Genomic DNA, 23,697 nt, shown 5'->3' with positions numbered 1-23,697 from the left:
GCTGCACGCTCACCGGGAGAGGAGGGGAGGGGAGGGGAGGGGGTGGGGTGGTGGTGGTGGTGGTGGTGGTGACACAGACCCCCCCCCCCATCACCACTCCCACCCCCTTTTCCCAGACATAACAGGAAGTCTGGACACCTCTCTGTACCTTCCACAATAAAAAACCCACACTGCAGAGTAGGGGAAACTTTGTTCCATGTAAACGAAGAAAACCAACCGCAGTCCTACAAATAACAGCACACAACAATCAACATCCAGCAAATACTTGATTCAATGAACTTTGAAAAAAGAAAAAAAAAGATTCCGTTAATGGACAACCAATACACAATACATACTCAGTGGAAGCAACATACATACACAAATAATTACAAGAGGAATACACAATAAATACAGAATAAACAGGTGATTTTACAATGATTACTCTGTAAATTCACAAATAATAATAGACTCTAAATAAAAACTCTTATTCTGAAGGCACACAGTTTGCAGTGTGCCTGGCCCCTGTTCAGTGTGCATGTGTGTTTCCAGCTGTTTATTTAAATGTGTACTTTATTTTGGTGGGTTTCTACAGCCGCATTCTGGAAGGTCAGGGAATTGAAGAAATGTTCTGCATCCTGGACTGAGATGAAACAGATTTTGATTTTGATTTGGCTCAAAATACCTGCGAGGCCAATGATTGAAACATATAGTACCACTGGATGGCATTACTTTGACCCCCAGCAACACTGTGAGGAGCCTGGAAGTTATATTTGACCAGGACGTATGGTTCCACTCTCACATGAGACTCAGGACCGCTTCCTTTCACCTGCAATGACTCTACAATCAGGAACACGTCCACTCAGAGTGAACCTGAGAAACTAGAACTCCATGTGTGTATTACTTCCAGAGCACACTATCCTAATTGTCTATTATCAGGGTGTCTGAATTGTCACATTGCACACTTTGTCATTTGATGCCGTCTCTCATTTCAGGCTCCTAGAGCCCCTCACCCCCCTTCCCCCGTTTCACCTGTGCCTGAGTGTGTGAACGTCTGCACCTGGTGACAGCACTATAATTGGGCTGTAGTCCTGTGTCACGTTGCCAGTCTGTGTCGGCTCTCTTCCCTGAGATCCAGGTCTCATGTTTCTGCCTCATCCTTCAAGTGGGATTTGGACTCAGACCTTCATCTGCATGGCCATGGCTCGGCTGCAGCGCTCTCGGTCTCCACTTCTCCCGCTTAAATTCAATAAAGAGAACGCTCGTCTTGCTGTGCCGCCTTTGAGTCCACCAATAACTGCTTAAGTCTTCTGATGATTTAAAATGCTGCATCCATGCTACAGACAGGAGCTCTCTTTGTCTTTCTGTGATAGAAATTTTTATTCTTCTTTGAACCTATGAAGCTCTAACATAACCCAATCCCTTTAGACTTTCTTGATTTAGTGTAAATTTGAAATAGCTTGAGTTTGGGTGTTTCTTTGCTTTTTTTTTACTTCCCAAACTTAATCCTTTTAATAAATGTTTCACTGACTCTTGAACTTCCTAAACCTAGCTCCAGAGGACGTGATGGGAATGTGAATATTTTCTGTTTAACGCCTTACAGCTGTTGACCGATCCAACATGGCCTCCACCCTCTTGGCTGCCCCCTGCTGGCCATTGTGATGTAGCTGCAGTCGGTCCATCTCAGGGAAAAGATTGACTGCAGTTTCTGTTGATCCACGACACTTTGTATGACTTCGCTACCTTTTATATACGACAGAATTAGCGTGGTCGCCATGTTGGATGAGGACCTTTTTTCTTTTCCAGTGCATTCACTTCCATTAAGGAAGGGGCTATTTATAGAGATCGGTGAAATTATAATATTTTACAATAAAGCTATCTATTTAAATACATCAATACAAGTAATTACGTTTAATTATGTGTTGAGATACATGTCGGTGATTACATGTCAGACAGTAGTGATGATGTCACAGCAGTAGTGGTCCGTGATTGGTCAGTCCAAAAGGAAAGCCTGACCAATAACAGGCACACACCATATCAACCACTGAATGACATAATTCTCACGTTTATTATAACTACAAAAAAAAAAAAAAAAAAACTTGATTACGTTTTGGACAGTTTGAACCCGTCGACCTCCAGAGCCACATGTTACACGTCATCACCTCGTGTTGACAACAGGAAGACCAGTGTCTCACACACACACACACCAGGAAACAACAGTTGTGTAAAACCATGTGTTTATTCAGACAGAATAAATCCTGAATATTTCAGGGGGAAAAGAAGCTCCGCTACGGAGAAAAACGACCTGAGAGCGACCACGAGCTCTCCTCCTCTCTCTCTCTCTCACACACACACACACAGTCTGTTCCAGTCTCAAACCCAACGGGCAGCGCGTGTCCGTATTTCTGTCCGCACGCGGCCTCCTCATTGGTGTGTGTGTCGGTAAACAGACAGTCAGACCCCCCCCCTCCCTCCCTCCCCTCCCGGCCGGTAGTCACTGTCCCGGCTCCTCGGTGGTCCCGGTTGACGCCAGTCGGGACAACGTGTCCCCTCCGGTCCGTTTGGCTCGGGCCGGATCAGAACCGAACATCAGTCCGGTTGTCTCGCGGCCCACAAACGTCCAATGAAAGCAGAATCCAGACCCGGCGTCCGGTTCCGGTATCAGCAGGGCATGGTGTCCGCCGGCCGGGGGAAGTCCCCGCAGTCCGCGGGGAACTGCAGCCGCCGCACGGCCTCCTTGATGAGGTTCCCGGACAGGATGAGGTCCTGCAGCAGCCGGTGCGGGTCGTCCTCCTCCACCGGCCGCCGCTTCTTGCTCCACGGTCGGATCTGCTCCCAGTCCCGTCGCTCCCCGTCCGCCCCGGGCACGCTGTACGGGCTCACCCGGAGGTGGTGGCCCCGCGTGCGGATCCGCATGCAGGACCCGGCGGGTCGCTTCTGCACCGGGGCGTCGATGCCGGCCACCGGTTTGACCCCCACGGTGCCGCCGGGGTTCAGGCCGTGCAGTCGGGACACGGCCTTCGGGTGTCCGCCGGTGTTCCCGTGCAGCTGCAGCGCCTCCCCGATCCTCGCGACCAGCGCGTCCACCTCCTTGGGGCTCACGGACACGGACTGCTCCAGCAGCAGATAGTTCTCCTTCCGACACGGCATCACGGCGCCCCTCCGGTTCGGTACCGGCTCCGCGGCTGGTTCCGATTGGAGCTGATCGGGACGGGGGGGAATGAGGGGTTTGTTTCGGGTGTTTCGGTCGCCGCCGTGCCACTCCTCGCTCTCCTCGCGCCGCTCCGATCACCAACAAACCTGCTGATTTGTAAACAATGGGTGACGCGTCCTGGACCGTACCAAGTGTCTCAGAAGGAAAGGGGGAGGATGGGGCGGGAGTCTCTCGAAACGACAACTAACCGCCGCGTCTCCGCGCACGCCCCCGGGCAAATCGCCGATACGTCAAAACTTCACGCGCACGCCCGTGGTCTCACGTTCCTGCACCGCAGCTCCGACACCGACACCGGACCCGGAGCATGTGCGCTCCAGCCCCCCCCCCGGCGTTTCCCGCCGGTGGTTCGCTCCATTCAAACGGACATTACATAACTGTTCAGCATGTGTTCAAAACAAACAAAGGAACCCGATGTGCATAATTAACCCGGGTTCGAACCCGAACCGAACCTGCTGCTCTCAACCGAACATCACACCTGTGAGACCCGATCAGTGATATATACCCCCCCCCCACACACACACAGATCATCCAGTTCAGATAAGCCGACAATTTATAGAAAGCACTTTAATTGGTCTGAGCTGCAAATATTTGTCAGTCTGCGATTCTTCGAGAGAGAAAACGACCCTCTTTAACTGTCACACAGTGCAGCGCAGCGGGAGGACTGTACTGAGGTCTGTGGGAGAACATGGTGTACACTTGTGTTTCTAAGAAACAGCAGCCCGCCTGCCACACACACACACACACACACACACATACACATATTTCCACACTCTCTCCCACAGAGCTGTGTCCATATAAGGAGGTACTATCAGAGCACCACGTGGCGCTGCAGCCATTCAGCACTCCAGTAAATGTGTGTGTGTGTGTGTGTGTGTGTGAGTGTGTATGTGTGTGTGTGTGTGTGTGTGTGTGTGTGTGTGCGTGCGTGCGTGCGTGCGTGCGTGCGTGCGTGTGTGTGTTAGAAGGAGAAGAATGCAGTGAACATGAGTTGAAGCTGTGTCATCATTACCTTCAAAACCACAAACCAGCAAAGGAGCAACACACACACACACACACACACACACACACACACACACACACACACACACACACAGAGCAAACTGCTATGATGTAATATACTCAGTAGGTCTGTTACTTTTGCTTCCAGTGAAGAGGAGCTCTGTTACTGTTTGACTAACCTCCTGTTTACTGGAGGTCCTCCTCACATGCCACATGAATCATGTTCTGGAGGCAGCGTTGGATTTAGCCTCTCGGCTGCAGCTACATTTAGCATTAGTGTGCCTGAATGGTATTTGGCTTCCCTTTCTAAGATCTGTTGGTGTCTGTCTGCGTGGTGTTTATCTTCGCTGTTTTGTTTCTGATTCCTCTCACTAGTTTGGCTCTAAAGAGCGAACATCCAGACTATTCCTTCCACTAATTGATATAACTTCAGGTGAACTTCATGAGTCGATCGCTTCTTGGACTGACAACTCAGCTCATGCTAATGCTGACGCCGCAATAACACAACTCTATGTCACCAGTATTATTTATAGACAGGAATATTATACGGTGACTGGTTCCTTTGCATGTGCTGTAATCAGTAACGTATGTCTGCACGGCTTTCACAAAGTGAATGTCAAGCAGTGTGAATTGCACAATAGTGGTTCTCTCTCTTTTCACACACACACACACACACACACACACACACACACACACATTCTCTCTCTCACACACACACACATTCACAGTGAAACAGAAAACAGGCTCTGAACTGCACTTTGATAGCAGTTGGAGGACGTCCAGCCAAGTTCACAGAGTTTGTTTCCTCTTTCAGAGACTGGTGTGTGTGTGTGTGTGTGTGTGTGTGTGTGTGTGTGAGTGTGTGTGTGTGTGTGTGTGGTGTTGGAGGGGTGGGGTTAGGAGGACGCACATGGCAGGAGGCAGTGGTGCAGACAGCTCAGGGTGTAAATAGAAGGGAGTCACGGTGTTTTGTGTACGTGTGGAGCGTGCATGTGTTCCGTCCAACTGTTCTCAGATAACTCAGAACCATGTTGTGAATCAAACTTTCTCCAGTTGCTTTCATTTAAACCTTTCAGGAATAAGTTGAATCCTCCAGGACTCACAGTGTCGTGCCAGTTTTTCCACCACACTTAGCGTTTTGCCCAAAAAGGTACATTTCCGTCTGGTCTGACCAGCTCCTTCTCCTTCCACGTCTCCAACGTGGATTGCGGCAAAACTACTACTTCTTCTGGCTTTGTTTCAACAACTGCTCTCTTCTTCCCAGTCTTCCACAAAGGCTTCGTCTGTGGATTGACAGAGGACAGATTGTCCCTCCTGAGCTGCTCCCCTGATCAAAGCTTCTCCTTCCCGGCCTTCACTTCATGTTTTCACAGGTTTGCAGTTGTGCCATACTCTTTCCAATAAACTACAAACAGAAAACAAAAAAATCCCTGGAATTCAAAAACCTGGTTTCGCTGGACTGTTAAAAAAAAACAAAAAAAAGTGGTATAGTGACTTGGAGACACATCTGTCTGCAGATGTTTTTTTAATAATAGACTTAATATTAAATTATGGGCAATTTTATTTTTCGCAAATGTACACGTCTTTTAATGTATTAATATTGTTCTTATATGTTTTATGTGTTTTATGTGCCTGCTTTGTCTGAAACTTTACTGCCTGTATTGGCCAGGACGCTCTTAAAAAAGAGATTTTTAATCTCAACAAGGTTTTTCTGGGAAAATAATACAAAAATAAAATCAAAACATATTTTGTGACTTCTGAAGCCACACTAGTTTGCACTGGATTTTATTCAGTGCATCAGTGTAAAAGGCTATAAATACTTTTACATGTCACTTTTTTATTTGTAAATTCTTTTTGTTTATAACTTGTATCAATTTCCTTCCATTTTACAATCACGCACCATGTTGTGTTGGTCTGTCACATAAAATCTCAATAAAATACATTTACATTTGTGGTTGTAATAAGATAGAAACGTGGACACACACTCAAGGGGGTTTGAATACGTTTGCAAGACAGTGTGGTATTGATATGACTGTTCCTACAAGCTGCCCTGAGAGAGAGGAGTGGTGCAACACTTAGAACAGCCTGTTCTTGTTCCAGAGGCAGAAACATCGAAGAGTGAAAACCACGAGAACACAGAGCAAGTGACATGCCTGAGGAGACGCTGGTGTGTGTGTGTGTGTGTGTGTGTGTGTGTGTGTGTGTGTGTGTGTGTGTGTGTGTGTGTGTGTGTGTGTGTGTGTGTGTGTGTGTGTGTGTGTGTGTGTGTGTGTGTGTGTGTGTGTGTGTGTGTGTGTGTGTAGTCCACGTGGAAAACCAGGGGCCTGGAGGAAGAAGGGTTGCAGGAGCAGTCAGCTTGTGGCTGAATCTCCCCAAACAGTCAACAATGGTCAGAATGTCATTTTTGTGGTCTGGAAGATGAAAACCTGAGAAGACAGACACAACAGTGTGACCAGAGTGGACTCAGTGTTGGGGGGGGGGGGGGGGGGTCCTGGCCTTGATGATGTTTTACACAAAGCACAAAGAGACCGAGGACGATCCTCCAAGGCTGACCGTCGGAACCATGGATGTAAGAAGGCCGGATTGTGGGTCCAGGAAGACCGGGGAGTGAGGAGGGGAGTGCTCACTGGAGAACCTCCACTGGTACCGGGGTCTGGCTGCTCAGCAGCGAGGCTTTGGAACAAGACCTGGGGACTCCTGAGGTCATCAGTTTGTGATGGTCAGAGAAACCGGTTGGTTCAGGGCCAGGAGTCCAACGCAAGGGGCATGAAGCCTGGAGCCCGAAGCAAAATAAACAAAGGGGGGGAGGAATTCTGAGCGAGGGGGAGCCAAACACCCTCGGAGGAGGAGCCACGAGCCAGGAACCCAGAGCTGTGAAGCCTGAGCCCAGGCTGAGGGCTGATTTCAGGAGGAGGCAGAGCGAGTCAGAGCAGGAGGTGAAGGTCATCAGCTGTGAGCAGTGGAAACCAGAGCTAATAATAACAGACTGGACCTGCAGAGTCTACCGTCTGACAGCAGGGGGCACCTGTCAGCCACTATAGAGCTGTCACACACACGCACGCACGCACACACACACACACACACACACACACACACACACACACACACACACACACACACACACACACACACACGCAGTGGTGTCCACTAGAGGGAGACCTTCACTGTGATTGCAGGTTGAATTTTAATGGACACATATTTCATCAAACTGAAAAAAAAAAATCAAATAAAAGTTAACACTGAATCCAGCTTTTAAAACAAACAAAGAAAACAACCTCTTCACATTTCTACTTCCTGCATAACGTCTTGTGTCAACAGCCAGGGCGACTGAGAACGATGATCATGTTTCTGGTTAGTTCCAGCAGGTCTGGGTAATAACTGGACATGGTTAGAGGGACGTGGGTAATAACTGGACATGGTTAGAGGGACATGGGTAATAACTGGACATGGTTAGAGGGACATGGGTAATAACTGGACATGGGTAATAACTGGACATGGTTAGAGGGACATGGGTAATAACTGGACATGGTTAGAGGGACATGGGTAATAACTGGACATGGGTAATAACTGGACATGGTTAGAGGGACATGGGTAATAACTGGACATGGTTAGAGGGACATGGGTAATAACTGGACATGGGTAATAACTGGACATGGTTAGAGGGACATGGGTAATAACTGGACATGGTTAGAGGGACATGGGTAATAACTGGACATGGTTAGAGGGACATGGGTAATAACTGGACATGGTTAGAAGGACATGGGTAATAACTGGACATGGTTAGAGGGACATGGGTAATAACTGGACATGGTTAGAGGGACATGGGTAATAACTGGACATGGTTAGAAGGACATGGGTAATAACTGGACATGGTTAGAGGGACATGGGTAATAACTGGACATGGTTAGAGGGACATGGGTAATAACTGGACATGGGTAATAACTGGACATGGTTAGAGGGACATGGGTAATAACTGGACATGGTTAGAGGGACATGGGTAATAACTGGACATGGTTAGAAGGACATGGGTAATAACTGGACATGGTTAGAGGGACATGTGTAATAACTGGACATGGTTAGAGGGACATGGGTAATAACTGGACATGGTTAGAAGGACATGGGTAATAACTGGACATGGTTAGAGGGACATGGGTAATAACTGGACATGGTTAGAGGGACATGGGTAATAACTGGACATGGTTAGAGGGACATGGGTAATAACTGGACATGGGTAATAACTGGACATGGTTAGAGGGACATGGGTAATAACTGGACATGGTTAGAGGGACATGGGTAATAACTGGACATGGTTAGAAGGACATGGGTAATAACTGGACATGGTTAGAGGGACATGGGTAATAACTGGACATGGTTAGAAGGACATGGGTAATAACTGGACATGGTTAGAGGGACGTGGGTAATAACTGGACATTGTTATGGTGGATGGCGTAAGGAAGAAGCAGGAGAGCATGGATTGACTGTTCCAATCTTTAGTCAACAGCATTCATTCCAACAGCATGGTAGATCCTCTTACTTCCTATCTCTAAACTGGGTGATTCCACTCAGTTGACAACTTACACTGACACCCAGTGGAGAAGCAGTGAAATAACATTTTCCCTAGTAAGGTAATGGAGAACACAACAGACATGGTTAGAGGGACGTGGGTAATAACTGGACATGGTTAGAGGGACGTGGGTAATAACTGGACATGGTTAGAGGGACGTGGGTAATAACTGGACATGGTTAGAGGGACGTGGGTAATAACTGGACATGGTTAGAGGGACGTGGGTAATAACTACATGGTTGGAGGGACGTGGGTAACAACCTGGTTGTAAGAGCGTGGGTAATATTATAGGCTGGTTAGCAGAGTGTTGGTCAACAAAGTGGGCGAGTTAGAAGAATCTGAGCAATAATGAGGGCTCGTCAGGTGGAAGGTGGTGGTCAGATGGGATTCTTTTGAAGGATAATAATCTCATAAATTCTCCTCATTAGAAGGATGTGGGTCATAAATGAGGCTTGTTAGCCTCTTTGGGTAATAACTGGGGCTGGTTAGAAGGATGTGGGTAACAACTGGGGCTGGTTAGAAAAATGTGGGTAATAACTGGGGCTGGTTAGAAGGATGTGGATAATAATGGGCTGGTCAGAGGGGTGTGGGCAATAACTGGGGCTGGCTGGAGGGCTGTAGATAATGATTTCAGCATCAGAGTTGGTAGGTGTTGCTGGAACAGAAAAACAGAAATTTGAAGTCCCACAAGTCTCATTAAATCAGCCATGGACACTTCAAGGACGGAGCTGAGAGGGGGAGGGGGAGGACAGGCTCACCTGGTTCACCTGTGATGGACTGAAGTGGGTCATGTCTCTCTCTCTCTCTCTCTCCCTCTCCAAGGGCCTTCTTACCACAACCTCTGAAGTGGTACGAAGTTGTAGACTGCAGGATGCTGAAACTCCCTCGTCTACCAATATGGCTGATTTGATTACACCATCACATTCTCACTGCAGAGTCCAGACCAGGAGTGAAAGACCAGGAGTTAAAGGACAAGAGTCAACAACCTGCCCTTGATAAAAAATAATAATAATAAATCATGTAGTTCAATAAAACCTTGAATAAAACAATGTTGGGGCAATTTGATATCTCACAATCTCAGACTTTATTCACATTAAATGATGAAGAACACGTTAAACTTTTGAAGTGAAACATTTGAACATTTCAGGAAGAATTATGAGCCGAAACACATCAAAACATTGCGACGGGGAGAAAAAACAGCTCAAACAAGACGGAGGTGGGATTTTACAATACTGGGTGTTGAAGAGCAACACACACACACACACACACACACACACACACACACACACACACACACACACACACACACACACACACACACACACACACACACACACACACACACACACGTGTCCGCTTCATGTCACCTCCTATTGGGGTATGTAGCCTCTCCTTGCCCTCAGTTGGGGTATGTAACCTCTCCTTGCCTGCAGGTGGGGTATGTAACCTATACTTGCCTCCAGGTGGGGTATGTAACCTCTCCTTGCCTGCAGGTGGGGTATATAACCTATACTTGCCCTCAGTTGGGGTATGTAGCCTCTCCTTGCCCTCAGTTGGGGTATGTAGCCTCTCCTTGCCTCCTATTGGGGTATGTAGCCTCTCCTTGTCTCCAGGTGGGGTATGCAACCTCTCCTTGCCACCTATTGGGGTAAGTAACCTCTCCTTGCCTCCAGTTGGGGTATGTAGCCTCTCCTTGCCTCCAGGTGGGGTAAGTGGCTTTACCCCCACAGCTCCTCCCCGGCGCTGCTGCGGGTGCTGGCCCTGCCGCGGCCCTGCAGCCGCAGCATCTCCAGGACTCCCTGAGCGTAGGCGTCCCTCAGGTTGAGACCCCCGGCCCCCCCCAGGGAGCCACGGGCCAGCCTCTGCAGCACCTCGCCGTGGCGCTCCGCCGCCTCCTCCATCTTGAGGGTGAAGTAGCAGGTGGAGAAGCGGTCATTGATGATGGCGATGGGCAGCGCCAGGATCAGGATCCCCGACAGGATGCAGAGGAAGGCCAGCGCCTTCCCCGCCACCGTGTCGGGGCGCACGTCGCCGTAGCCCACCGTGGTCATGGAGGTGGTGGCCCACCACCAGGCGGCCGGCACGCTGGTGAAGGTGGTGGCCGGGAGGTCGTGCTCCAGGGCGAAGACCACCGAGGCAAAGAGGAAGATTCCCACGCTGAGGAAGAGCAGCAGGAGACCCACCTCCTCATAGCACTGGGCGATGGTCATCCCCAGAGACCTGAGACCTGCAGAGACCAGGGGAGACAAGAAGAGACCAGGGGAGACAAGGAGAGACCAGGGGAGACAAGGAGAGACCAGGGGAGACAAGGAGAGACCAGGGGAGACAAGGAGAGACAAGAAGAGACCAGGGGAGACAAGGAGAGACCAGGGGAGACAAGGAGAGACAAGAAGAGACCAGGGAGACCAGGGGAGAGACCAGGGGAGAGACAAGGAGAGAGACCAGGGGAGATACAAGGAGAGAGACCAGGGGAGACAAGGGGAGAGACAAGGCGAGAGACAAGAAGAGACCAGGGGAGACAAGGCGAGAGACCAGGGGAGAGACAAGAAGAGACCAGGGGAGACCAGAGGAGACAAGGAGAGACAAGAAGAGACCAGGGGAGACAAGGAGAGACCAGGGGAGACAAGGGAGACCAGGGGAGACAAGGAGATACCAGGGGAGAGACAAGGAGAGAGACCAGGGGAGAGACCATGGGAGACCAGGGTAGAGACAAGGAGAGAGACCATGGGAGACCAGGGGAGAGACAAGGAGAGAGACCAGGGGAGACCAGGGGAGAGACAAGGAGAGAGACCAGGTCAGACCAGGGGAGAGACCAGGGGAGAGACCAGGGGAGAGACAAGGAGAGAGACCAGGTCAGACCAGCAAACACAGCCGTCAATATGTGAGTGAAGCACAGAAGCTCTCATAGCCTGAACATTCATACTTGTACTGCAGTAAATGGTGAATGGATTTCACTTCTGAAGTTCAGTGTCTTGCTCAAGGACACTTCAACATGTGGACGGGTCGGGGAATCGAACCCGCAACCTCCCGGACTGAAGGGACAACCTCGAGTTGATCAGTGACTCCTGGTATTCTGATGCAACGCCAGGATTTCCAGTGCAGTGCCTCGTGAAACTCTTCATCATGTTCACCCTCCTCATCCTCACAAAACTCCCCCCCAACGCACGCACGCACGCACGCACACACACACACACACACACACACACACACACACACACACACACACACACACACACACACACACACACACACCACAGGATTCATTAGTATAGTCTGAGTGTCTCCTCTCTTCATCCGTTCCAATTCTCTCACATCAAAGCGCCTCAAGAATTTTTCCACAAAATGAATCACTCTTTTTTTTCCCTTCTTCATCATCTCTGCTGCAGCCTGGGAAGAATACTTTCCTAAACTGCAGTGACCAGCCACAGTTACCAGAGTCCCGACAGCTCAAAGACCAATTCAAAAAATACAAAAACAAACAAACAAAAACCCAGTGCCAACCAATTGGGAAAACATTGTGTATGTGTCGCCCCATAGCGGACCTGGAGCCATGAAGACTTATCATGGATGTTGGAACTTAGAGAAGATGAGAGTGCATTCAGAGGTGACAAGTGTCAAAGCTTTCTATCGCCTTGAAAGGAAATGATCAGTTATGGCACAGAAGTTCTCCATAGAATAGGAAAACCACACCTGAAGGTCAGAGCACTATCCTCAGATAATTACATTATTAAGAAATATTAAATAAGAAATAATAGTCATATTTTGTAACTGCTAAAATTGTAAAGTATGCATTGTGCAACCCTTATTTTCTTTTTCATATAGTGTTAAACCCCCCATGTTCTGTTGTGCACATTCTGCATCTACTGTATTCATTTTATTTTATAAAAAAAAAAAAACACACAAAAAGTATTTGTTGTGAAGTGGTGCCAGATTAGATTAGATTAGATTAGATTAGATTAGATTAGATTAGATTAGATTAGATTAGATTGAATTGAATTGAATTGAATTGAATTAAATTGAATTAAATAAAATTTCATAAAGAGGGTTTTTGCTTTCCTCCATTAACTATTCTTATATTCAATTGCTAAGTTTTCCTCTAAAAAAAAAAAAAAAAAGCAGTCAATGTAATTGGAGTTGTAGAAATAAAATTGTGGTTTTTGTACAACCGTATTTTGAATTATAGTGTAACGCTTTCTATTTGTACACACTGTTACGTTCATTATTTTCTTCGATAAAGAGAAAGGCCTGACAGGAAGTGTGATGTTCCGTGTCAGCGGAAGCGGGAGCGGCGGTGTTGGTTTCTCACCCGTGGAGTGGCGGCCCAGCTTCAGCATGCGTAGCGAGCGGAGGAGGCGGAGCACCTGCACCACGCGGCCCACGTTCTCCAGCTCCGTGGTTCCCCCGTGCAGACCCTCCACCGCCAGCGTCACGTAGAAGGGCAGGATGGCCAGCAGGTCGATCAGGTTGGCCACGCTGCGGCCGAAGCGGCACTTGTCCCGGACGCAGAGGAAGCGCAGGACCAGTTCGCTGGTGAACCACGCCACGCACACGTACTCCAGCACGTCCAACAGCCGCAGGGCTCCGTCGCCGAAGTCCTCCCCCAGGTCCAGAGAAATCAGCACCATGTTGACCACCGACACCACCACGAACAGCACGGACAGCGATCCGAAGGTCCGGGCGGCACGCGACGACTCCGGCTTCTCCAGGAATTCCCACAGGTGGCGCCGGAGGCCCGGGCAGGCGGCGCCCGCGAAGTCCTCGTCGGCGCCGCGGGGCTGGAAGAGCTGCTCCTCCTCCATGCTCTCCCTCTGCTCCTTTCGCCGGTAGTACCGCTCGCGGCAGCAGGCGTGGAGACGAAGCTCTTCGATGCCCCAGTACTCCATCTCCTGCAGGAAGGAGACGCCGCACTGGTCCTCGCCAACGTGCAGGCGACCCGTCCGGTAGAAGTTCATCACATACCTGCGGACAGGAACCCGATGGGGGAGGGGGGAGGGGGGAGGGGGGGGGAGGGGGGGGGGGGGTGGAGAGACATCTTGTTAACTTTGTCTACCTGGTTAACTTCGGGAAGCAAAGACAAAGTGCAATGCCGCAACAACAGGAAGTTCGACACTCTGCTCTGGCACATGGCACCACGAGAGGAAGTACTTCCTCCTCTTCCCATCGATGGGCGTGTGTGGGCGGAGCCAGTCCAGCTCACACAGACACAGCAGATTCTGAATGCAGCTCCTAGGATCCAATAATCAAGGAAAAGCTGGATTTGGGACAATAAACATGGAATAGAATGTTCAGACCAACTAGACGCATGTGAAAGTGATGAAAAGCTGAATAATGTGACCCCTTCAAATCAAAATATCTTACTTTGAAGTAGAGATTTGTTATGTAAATTTAAGCCTTTTAACCAAGAGTGGGGTATTTTATTTATGTAACACATTAAGTGAAAAGTTAGAATTGGTAACGTGGTAATTTATTTTGAAGAGACGTGTTTTTTTTTTTATGGTTTCAGCAGATCACACAGCTGTTTCTTTGAAAAACCATGGTTTACCAGGACCAACCACCTGGTTAACCCTGTTGGTGTGTGTTTGTCCTCCGACTCGGACAGGAAGTTGAAATTCTGATGAAATAAAAGAGTCGGAGATGCAGGATAGTCCACTGGCACTGCCGTTGCGATGGACTATAACTATATCAAAAGCCAAACGTGAGAGGTAGTGGACCGGGAGGGCAGTGGTCCCCGGTTTGAACCCGGTGCAGGGCATTTGATCGCTGAAGCGTTGATAATGCGGAGAGACGTTCGTGTGACTCATGAAAAGAGCTGCACGACCCCTAGAGGTCGTTCTGCTGCCTGAGGACAAATCCCAGCCGACTCCCGGTTAACCCTTCAGCTACCGCCGTACCATGTTGGTCTCCTCAAACAGATTAGGTTTGATTCCTCACACTCTCAACCCAACTTCATTCCTCCAACGACCACAGCTGAACACAAACTGCCCAGTCTCATAGGAAGGGGGGAAAGTGCTCCACCTACTGGAAGGTGTGGGGGTTTCTGTCGAAGAAGAACTCATTGTTCAGCAGGTCGGCTTCGTCGCAGAGTTGCAGTGCCACCTGTGGCCCGTGGCGAGCCAGCACCCCCAGCCGGGTGTCCGGGTACGAGGCCAGCAGCTGCCGCGGCAGCACGTAGCGACGCCCTCCGACATTGACGGCGAAGGCAGCAGGGGGCGCTCCGGCGCTGAACGCCGACGTCTCGCTGAAGAAAACACTGGAGTCCAAAGAGACCGGAGAAGACGGACCACTCATGGTTTAGAGGGCGGAGCTACGGGACACAACACGGAGACGGAGATCAGTCTGACTGCGCCAGTATGGCATGCAAACATGCTAACGTGCTAACATGTACAGGCCTGAACCACAATGACAACAGGAAGGAGTTGACCTTTTTGTGTTTTTTGTGTGAAGCGGTCAGGCGTATCAGAGTGGAGTTAAAACAACAACGCCATTTTCGTTCAACCACCAACACGTTGTCTTCTTCTACTTGCCTCAAGCTAATGCTAACTTCTTTAGCTTCCTGCCTCAGTTTGTGATTTGATTCTAACAGGTTTTATTTTTCGGGACCTGAAACTTGACATTTCCTGACACTTCACATTTCTTTGAGCGCACTTTAGGCCCTGTCCACACGGGAACGCCGTTTCATGTAACTGTGTCATTTTTGGCCCGTCATCCGCACAACGCTGTGATTTTGGAGGCCAAAGACTTTTATTTTTTCCAGAGTGGGGACATTTTAAAATGCCGCCTCAGTTTTGAGGTGTGGATGTATGGAATAATAGTAGGACCACTGAAAAAAAATTATTGGAGGTAAAAAAAAAAGAAAAAGAAAAAGCACTTCAACAAAAAAGTCAGAAATCACTGTCGAGATTTGTTTTTCACAAAAGAAAGTCGAAAAAGATATGTCGATATTTTCTTAAGAATCTGCGGCGTAAAGAATTATTCATTGAAAAAAAAAAAAAGTCAATACCGTCTCCTCTGGTCCATCCATCATCATTTGCTCATGGATGCTGATATAATCACATTAAAACAGGATTTCAGTAACTTTCTTTCAAAGTACATGGTGAAAAAAAAAAAGCTCTATATTGATTTTCGACTTTTTTCTTGAAGTGCATTAGATTTAAAAAAATTTTTTAAATGAGGTAAAAAACCTCTCTACAACAACAACAACAACAACAACAGCTTCAGTTTATGCAGCACAATATGGAGCAAGTAGTCCGCCATTGTTATTTTGTTTAATAAGGCCATATGTTGTTTCTGAAATATGAAGATGAACAGAAATATTCACTGTCTTCGCCTGTGTTTTTGGTGTATTTCTGTGGACAGTTACAGTGCCACCTATGTGCCTGGCATACGTACTACATCATTTTGAACCGTGTTCATAGTGACGTGTGGACGGGCACTTTTTTTTTAAAGGACAGGGGAGAAAAAAGATCGTTTTGTCTTGTGTGGACAAGGTCTTAGTCTACACTGATCCTTCACAGTCTCTGTGCTACTGCACACGCACACACACACACACACACACACACACACACACACACACACACACACACACACACACACACACACACACACACACACACACACACACACACACACACACACACACACACACACACACACACACACACACACACACAATCCAAGCCTAGTACAACCCCCTCAGTTCTGCTCCTGCTATCTGTAGAACTGTTCAGCTCAGTGGGACATAATAGCAGTGAGGTAGGAGGGTTTCCACTGTAAACTCAGATTGGTGATGTCAGCAGGTAGGACACGTGTATGATTTACATCTCCCATGATAGTCAAGTGTGTGTGTGTGTGTGTGTGTGGCGGGGGGTGGGGGGGGGGGGGGGGGGTTGATGCGCATTTGAAGATATTTTTAACTACTCAAAGGAGAAAAGTGTGTCATTCAGCTTCCTCTCCTCCACTTTGAAGGAAATCCTCAGTTAACCTGAAAGCAGGCAGCACAGTGTGAGACAGACAGACAGACAGACAGAGAGAGACAGAAAGACAGAGAGAGACAGAAAGATAGAGAGACAGAAAGACAGAGACAGAAAGACAAAGAGAGACAGACAGACAGAGAGACAGAAAGATAGGGAGACAGAAAGACAGAGAGAGACAGAAAGACAGAGAGAAACAGAAAGACAGAGACAGAAAGATAGAGAGACAGACAGAAAGACAGAGAGACAGACAGAAAGACAGAGAGACAGACAGAGAGAGACAAAAAGACAGAGAGAGACAGAAAGACAGAGACAGAAATACAGAGAGAGACAGAAAGACAGAGAGACAGAAAGACAGAGACAGAAAGACAGAGAGACAAAGAGACAGTGAGAGACAGAAAGATAGACAGTAAGACAGAGAGAGAGAAAGACAGAGACAGAGAAAGACAGAAAGATAGAGAGACAGAAAGACAGAGACAGAAAGACAGAGAGACAGAGACAGACATAAAGACAGAGACAGAGACAGACAGAAAGATAGAGAGAGACAGACAGTGGGAAAGAGAGAAAGAAAGCAAGACAAGGACACAGCAAAGGAAGTGGAGATGGAGAGAGTGAAAGTGACACAGAGCTGAAAGAGAGACAGATGGAGAGAGACAGAAAGAGAGGGTGGGAAAAGAAAGACCAATAGAAAGAGCATGAGAGAGAGAGAGACAGTGAGTGAGAGAGGGAGAGACTGACAGACAGCGAGAGAGTGTCAGAAGAGAGAAAGAGAGAGACACAGACCGTCTTCCTGGTCTTCACTCCATCCTTAATTGCTGCACTTTCGTCTTTCCAGGACCAACACAGTCCCTCAAAGTCCCACACAAGTCAATCAGGTCAGTCAGTACCTGCGTCTGCACTTCTGGCAGCAGAGGACAGTCCAACACAGTCCCAGAGAGTCTCCAGCAGGTCCTCGGGAACCTGGACCACAACCTGGACCAGAGGTTGCAGTCGGGACCGGGATCCAGCTGTGCTGTCTGTTGAGGGGATGTTTGAAAGTGGAGCAGAAAGTATGGAGTGTGATTAGTGCCACTGTCAAGACCTGTGACGTCAACAAGCAGGTCTACCGAAGCAGACTCCTTAGTGTCAGAGCCAAGAGGAGGAGGAGCAGGAGGAGGAGGAGCAGGAGCAGGAGGAGGAGGAGCAGGAGGAGGAGGATGCCAATGGTGAGAAGTTGAGGAAGACGAAGGTGAGGCGGATGAGGAAGGTGATTACCATGACGAGGAGAATGAGGGTTGCCGAGAAGGTGAGGAGGAAGGATGGGGAGCACCGGTTGTGTCTGCATGGCACTAATTGCTCCCCATACATCCGTGAGGCTGTTGCTAGGCAACATGCTGCGCTCTGGGTGAAGGGTGAGGAACTGCACCCACAGCGCCTCCATGTGGAGGACTGCAGGATGAGTCAGTTACAGTTACAGTTGGTTCCTAGTTGGGTGTTTTCTTTTGTGACTTTGCCCTTCAGCCAGGACTTTCAGAGGTGTGGCTCCTCCTCCAGGACCCCCAACGCCACCCCAACATGTTGCACGTCCGACCCATGCTCCACTGGAATGAAGGTCAGAGGTCGGGGGCCTTCGTCCTGCCCCCGGTCAAAGTGTTTTATAACAGGGGCATCACACTACCCCACCTTGTTCTTCCCATAAAGTATCCGGGTAACATCTGGGTCAGAGGTCACACTGGTCTCATCGGTGTCCTGACGTCCTCCAACCAGGTGGAGGTCCTCTGCTATGTGATCACCTTATATGGCGGCTGATGCCCTCTTTGTGTGTGTGTGTGTGTGTGTAACCTGCATGTAAAACTTCCTCATATCAGACGCCACTTCGCAGCCACGCTCACTTTGTTGTCGGTTTGTTTTTTCCATTTATTTCCAGTGTGTGTTTATTTTGTTTCTATTCTTTGACCCGTCACTCAGCTATGTCTGGCCTACATCGGCTCTAAGCCCCGCCCACCCCACTTGCGCCCCACGCGTCTTCTCCGACCCTGTGATTGGCCGGCTGAGGAGGCCGACCAATCACGGAGCTCCGTGCTGCAGATGCCAGTGGAGTCCACGCAGTGTCCACGCGCTGTCCGGTTTTTTACGGTAACCGGAGCGCTCCCCTCTCCCGACACACACACTAACACCACCCCCTCAGGTATAAAACCGTCGCCGGTGTGTTTACCGACAGAAACAGGGCGTTAAAACAACTTTTCACTCGGACCTTCCTAGTCCTCCATCATGGTTCTGTCCTCCGGAAACAAGCTGCGGCTCTTCCAGCTGCAGTTCTCCGACCCGGGCCGCTCCTTCTACTGCAGCGGCGACAAGCTGTCCGGCTCCGTGGTGCTGGAGGCGGCGCAGCCCTGCAGGCTGACCGGCCTCACCGTCACCGCCGCCGGCTGCGCCGCCGTGGAGCCCCGCGGGGGCTCGGGCCGGAGCAAGAGCCGCGGCCAGCAGGTGGAATACCTGAAGTACGAGGAGGGGGTGCGGCTGGAGGAGGAGCTGAGTCGAGGTGAGGAGGCGCTGCGGGGCCTGGTGACACGGCTCCACCAGGAGAATAATGAGAGTCAAATACTAACTTGGCTGCTTTCATGATGGACTTCTTTCCTGCACCTTTCAGACTCTGACGGCTTCTTCCTGCTGCCTGCTGATAAAACCTTCCACTTCCTGTTCGGGTTCGAGCTCCCACCTGCAGGGTGAGACTCCTCCTCATGGAGAGCCCTTATTGACGTCAGAGGAGTTATAGATGAGTTATAAAGGCTTCAGATGAGTTGTAGATTAGTTATAAAGGCATCAGATGAGTTGTAGATGAGTTATAAAGGCTTCAGATGAGTTCTAGATCCATTTATGAGTTATAGATCAGTCAGACTATTAGCAATGACTTATTATTAGTCAAATGAGTTATAGATCAGTTATTGATGAGTTATATTTGTCAAATGAGTTATAGATTAGTCAGATGAGTTACAAACAAGTTATAGGTGTGTCAGGTAGTTGTGAATGATTTATAATGAGTCAGACGAGTTATAAATAAGTTATAGGTGAGTCACGTAGTTATGAATGCGGTATAGGTGAGTCTGGTAGTTATGACTTAGTTATAGATTAGTCAGATGAGTTAGAAATTAGTTATGATGCGTGAGCTGAGTTATACATGAATTATAAATGCGTCAGATGAGCTATAGATTAGACAGATGTGTTATGCTAGAGATGACTTACACATGTGTCAGATGAGTTACGGTTTACTCTATAAGTGTTATAGACGATATATATCGGTTATTGATTATTTGTAGATAATAGATGAATAAAATCTTTTTATTTTCTCTTTCAGTCAGCTGGTGTCGTCTTACCGAGGAAAGTTTGGTCTGGTGCGTTACTACGTGCAGGCGGAGCTGCTGCGGCCATCCCAGCAGGCTTTGCAGTGTGAGCGTGAGTTCGAGGTGGAGGAGCCGCTGGACGTCAACCGACCCGACCTCCTGGTACGACAGCCGGCATGAGCTTTGCGAATAACGAGCGAGTCGCCATGAGCCTCGCGACTCAATGTCCCGTCCCTCCGTAGGCTCCGGCGGCGGGATCCGTCCAGAAGAAGGTCACCTGCATGTTCATCCCCGACGGCCACGTGTCCATCAGCGCGCAGATCGACAGGAAGGGCTTCTGCGAGGGCGAAGACATCAGCATCAACGCCAAATTCGAGAACACGTGCTCCCGCATCGTGGTACCCAAGGCCGCCATTATCGCCCGCCACTCCTACGGGTCAGAAGGCCGCACCAAGGTGAGCGGCGGCGCGGCGGCTTCGGAGACGGGGGGGGCGCCGTCCGACAACGCCACAGTTGTGTGAGCCTGTGCGACTGTCGCCCTCGCAGGTGTCGCGTCAAAAGCTGTCGGCGGTGCGAGGGAACCACATCATCTCCGGGATGTGTGACATGTGGCAGGGCAAAGTCATCCGGGTGCCCAGGCTCCGCCCCACCCTGCTGGGCTGTGACATCATCAGGGTGGACTATTCACTGGCGGTGAGTACTGGACGAGAGCGCCAGGTCGGTAGTAAAGTCAATTAGAATATGAAGCTAAACGCGCGCTGCACCCCCCCCCCCCCCCCCCAGATCTACGTGCACATACCTGGCAGTGACAAGGTGATCCTGGAGCTCCCCCTCGTGATCGGCACAGTGCCGTACAGCGGCGTGGGCAGCAGGACCAGCAGCATGAGCAGCCAGGCCGAGTCGTCCACCAGCAGCTGGTCCTCCTTCCCCTCCGCCCCGCCCAGCTACAGCAACATCCACTCCGACCTGCGCGTCGACGGCCCCTGCACGCCGCTGCTGTTTGACTACGACGGCGACGAGGGCGGCGTGGAGGAAGAGGAGGAAGGCGGACTCTTCATGAGAGCCCCCCAAGGTGCCTACCCGCCTCCCCCCGCCTACAGCAAGGTGAGACACGCTCGGCTTTGACGTCATCGCCGGTGACGCCGCGGCGACGGAGTGATCAGGGGTTTGGGTTTGTGTTTGTGGTCTGCAGGTGGACCAGGACTCCGTGGACCCTCCTCAGATGGTCCAGGTCTTCTGAAGACCCTGTCCCACCCCGAGGGACGAAGCCTGAGCTCAGCATGGCAATGTCGACTCACCTGCTGCTTGCCTCTGAAATCACCACCAGCAGTTGACGCAGCAGTTTTTGTTTTTTTTCAGTTGGTCACTCAGCATTTTTTCACAGTAACTCAGCGGTTTTCTCACAGTGACTCAGCAGTTTTCGCACAGTGACTCAGCAGTATTCTGTCAGTGACTCAGCAGTTTTCTGTCAGTTATTCAGCTATTTACTGCAAGTGAGTCAGCAGCCGTTTCTTTATGAGTGTTACTTGATATATGTTGGCACTTTGTGTAGATGACACTGTAGGTGTAAATTATTTTTTTAATATATATATAACTCTTGATTATGATGCTTTTTTTTTACTGGATAACAAAAAGTGACATTGTACATATTTTTATATTTTTACTGTCACAATAAAGAATTTTACATCTTTTAATTCTTGTGTGTCTTGTCTGTTCAGCTTTCACCTTCACATATAAAATAAACAGACTCTTACTGATAAATGGATCGCAGACACACACACACACACAATGTGCTCAGTCTATACAGTGGGGACAGTTCATGGTTCAGTGTTTCGCTCAAGGACATGTCGACATCTGAACAGGGGGATGTGGGGAATTGAACCTACAACCTTCCCTGTGTGTTACCCCTTGGGTGTGTGAATGTGTGTGTTATGGTGTTTGTGTCATAGCGTATGTGTGCTCAGTCATTCTAAAGATACAATATGAACAGCTGAGGTTGAAGTAAACAACAGATCATATTGCGCGCACACATGAACACACACACACACACACACGTCCATATTTAGAAGCTGCATCTGCAGATAGAAAGCAGGGCAAAGGACAGACCAACCCACTTCGGGGGGAAACTCCTAAACTCAACTAAAGCTCATTGTACTTCATTAAAACCTTTTTATTCTTTTTCGCATTCACCACTGCTGTTTCTAACATGTGGTGGGGAAGTCGCATGAGGGCGCTCTCGGAGCTGATGGGGCTCAAGGGTCTTGCTCAGGGGCTCACAGTGGTGCCCTAACAAACTGTGGAATTCAAACCTATAGCAACTCAACTAGAAAATGGTCCAGGGTGGCCAGGACCGTTCTTAACTTTAAGGACAATTTGGGAAGCCACATCACGCAAGACGTTTGCAGATCACTTCCTGTTAGAGATGTGACTTCCTGCAGGAAGGGACGTAACTTCCTGAGGTGGACCGTTGGCGGTGGGCACATCCAGTATGTTGAATAACAAAGTGTATTCTTCCTATTGTGGCCTGCAGCACCTGGACGGGGCTCTGGTCTGCCTCAGGCTCAGATGTCAGTGTGACCCAGATGAGGTGAAATCAATCCTGCCACTCCTGCACTGGCGTTTGCATCATGACTAAAGGCCATATATCTTCAGCAAATTCTGGAGATAAAAGTAGGTCAGGATAGTAAACCACATCCAAGAAGAGCCACACTTTTTTTTAAAATTATTATTATTCTGCAGAGATTTCGTCAGTATTTTCTTCATTCTTTCATCAAAACTGGCCTGTTCAATATTTAAGGTGGAATTTGCAATCCTTAGAAGTCTTTAACATCCACAGACCGTCTTCCATAAGTCTAACCTTGAAAGTCGTTCATTCCCAGTACGAGTTTGGTTTATTCTGTGAAGGAGAGTCGTAAACCTGAGCGAGGGAGTCGTCTTCTGCCATGTCGTCATCGTCCCGGTGTTTTCCAGTCACAGCTGTCAGTGTCAGCAACAGGGGTGTGTGTGTGGGTGAGGGGGCGTGTGTGTGTTGTATGAGTGGGCATATTAATGTGTGTGTTGTGATTACCAGTGAGTATTCTGGATTTTTGCCATTGTCTGTCTGTTCATTGCAGCTGCAGGCCTGTCTCTGGAGGAACTGCAGCCTATACTCTCTTTATACTCTCAGACTATCGTTCTTTCCCCTTGAAGTGATAAATCACAGTCGTCATAATTACCTTCAGCAACGAAAGGTGGCAGAGAAAGTTATGTTTCTATTTATTTATTGGTTTGCATGCATGTATTTCACCAACTTTTCACAATCTCCAGGGATGATTTGTCATCATTTAACGACCGATCCATTAGATTTTGGGACCTTAACGGCTAATTGTTTCAGAATAAATCCCCAAAAAACTGCAAAAAAAAAAAAAGAAGAACAATTCCCATACAAAGCAGATGAGGGCCTCCTCATGGAGAACAAAGTTCAGCATCTGTAGCCATGGAGACACATTTTGCTACCTGACAGGCTAGCTAGCTGTTAGCTCAAATTGATGCTATCATGCTAGCGATGCTCTCATTTCTGTGAACAAAAGAGACGTTTCTACTTGTTTTCTGAGTGTCTGTGGATCTACTGAACATTTAAATGACATTATTACTCTTTTTTTTGCAGTGTTTCAC

The 23,697-nt window shown here is 48.9% G+C and overlaps 3 protein-coding genes across 4 annotated transcripts; 1 reads left to right on the top strand and 2 right to left on the bottom strand.

Annotated features, from left to right (window-relative positions):
* Window positions 1–2,462: 2,462 nt before the first annotated feature.
* Window positions 2,463–3,258, bottom strand: gbp (glycogen synthase kinase binding protein). Its single transcript, XM_080501172.1, has one exon. It carries the CDS (start codon window positions 3,124–3,126, stop codon window positions 2,638–2,640), a length of 489 nt encoding a protein of 162 aa, XP_080357298.1. The 5' UTR covers window positions 3,127–3,258; the 3' UTR covers window positions 2,463–2,637.
* Window positions 3,259–10,144: 6,886 nt separating this feature from the next.
* kcnv1 (potassium voltage-gated channel modifier subfamily V member 1) lies at window positions 10,145–18,977 on the bottom strand. Of its 2 annotated transcripts, XM_080501152.1 has the most exons (5): window positions 18,957–18,977; window positions 17,611–17,739; window positions 14,773–15,057; window positions 13,060–13,712; window positions 10,145–10,980 (listed from the first exon to the last, which is right to left on the bottom strand). In XM_080501152.1, the coding sequence occupies exons 3-5, from the start codon at window positions 15,039–15,041 to the stop codon at window positions 10,472–10,474; spliced, it is 1,431 nt and encodes a 476-aa protein (XP_080357278.1). In that variant the 5' UTR covers window positions 15,042–15,057; window positions 17,611–17,739; window positions 18,957–18,977; the 3' UTR covers window positions 10,145–10,471. The 2 variants fall into 2 exon arrangements, with proteins under 2 accessions (XP_080357278.1, XP_080357279.1); XM_080501153.1 differs by lacking the exons at window positions 17,611–17,739; window positions 18,957–18,977 and adding an exon at window positions 17,507–17,543.
* Window positions 18,891–21,729, top strand: LOC308133681 (thioredoxin-interacting protein-like). The gene is made up of 7 exons (XM_080501157.1): window positions 18,891–19,244; window positions 19,353–19,428; window positions 20,058–20,205; window positions 20,286–20,498; window positions 20,590–20,736; window positions 20,827–21,147; window positions 21,236–21,729. Exons 1-7 carry the CDS (start codon window positions 18,974–18,976, stop codon window positions 21,281–21,283), a joined length of 1,224 nt encoding a protein of 407 aa, XP_080357283.1. The 5' UTR covers window positions 18,891–18,973; the 3' UTR covers window positions 21,284–21,729.
* Window positions 21,730–23,697: the final 1,968 nt, after the last annotated feature.

The sequence above is a fragment of the Blennius ocellaris genome, assembly GCF_963422515.1.
Source record: "Blennius ocellaris genome assembly, chromosome: 8".
NCBI lineage: Eukaryota > Metazoa > Chordata > Actinopteri > Blenniiformes > Blenniidae > Blennius > Blennius ocellaris.
This window is presented reverse-complemented; position numbering and strand designations above follow the sequence as displayed.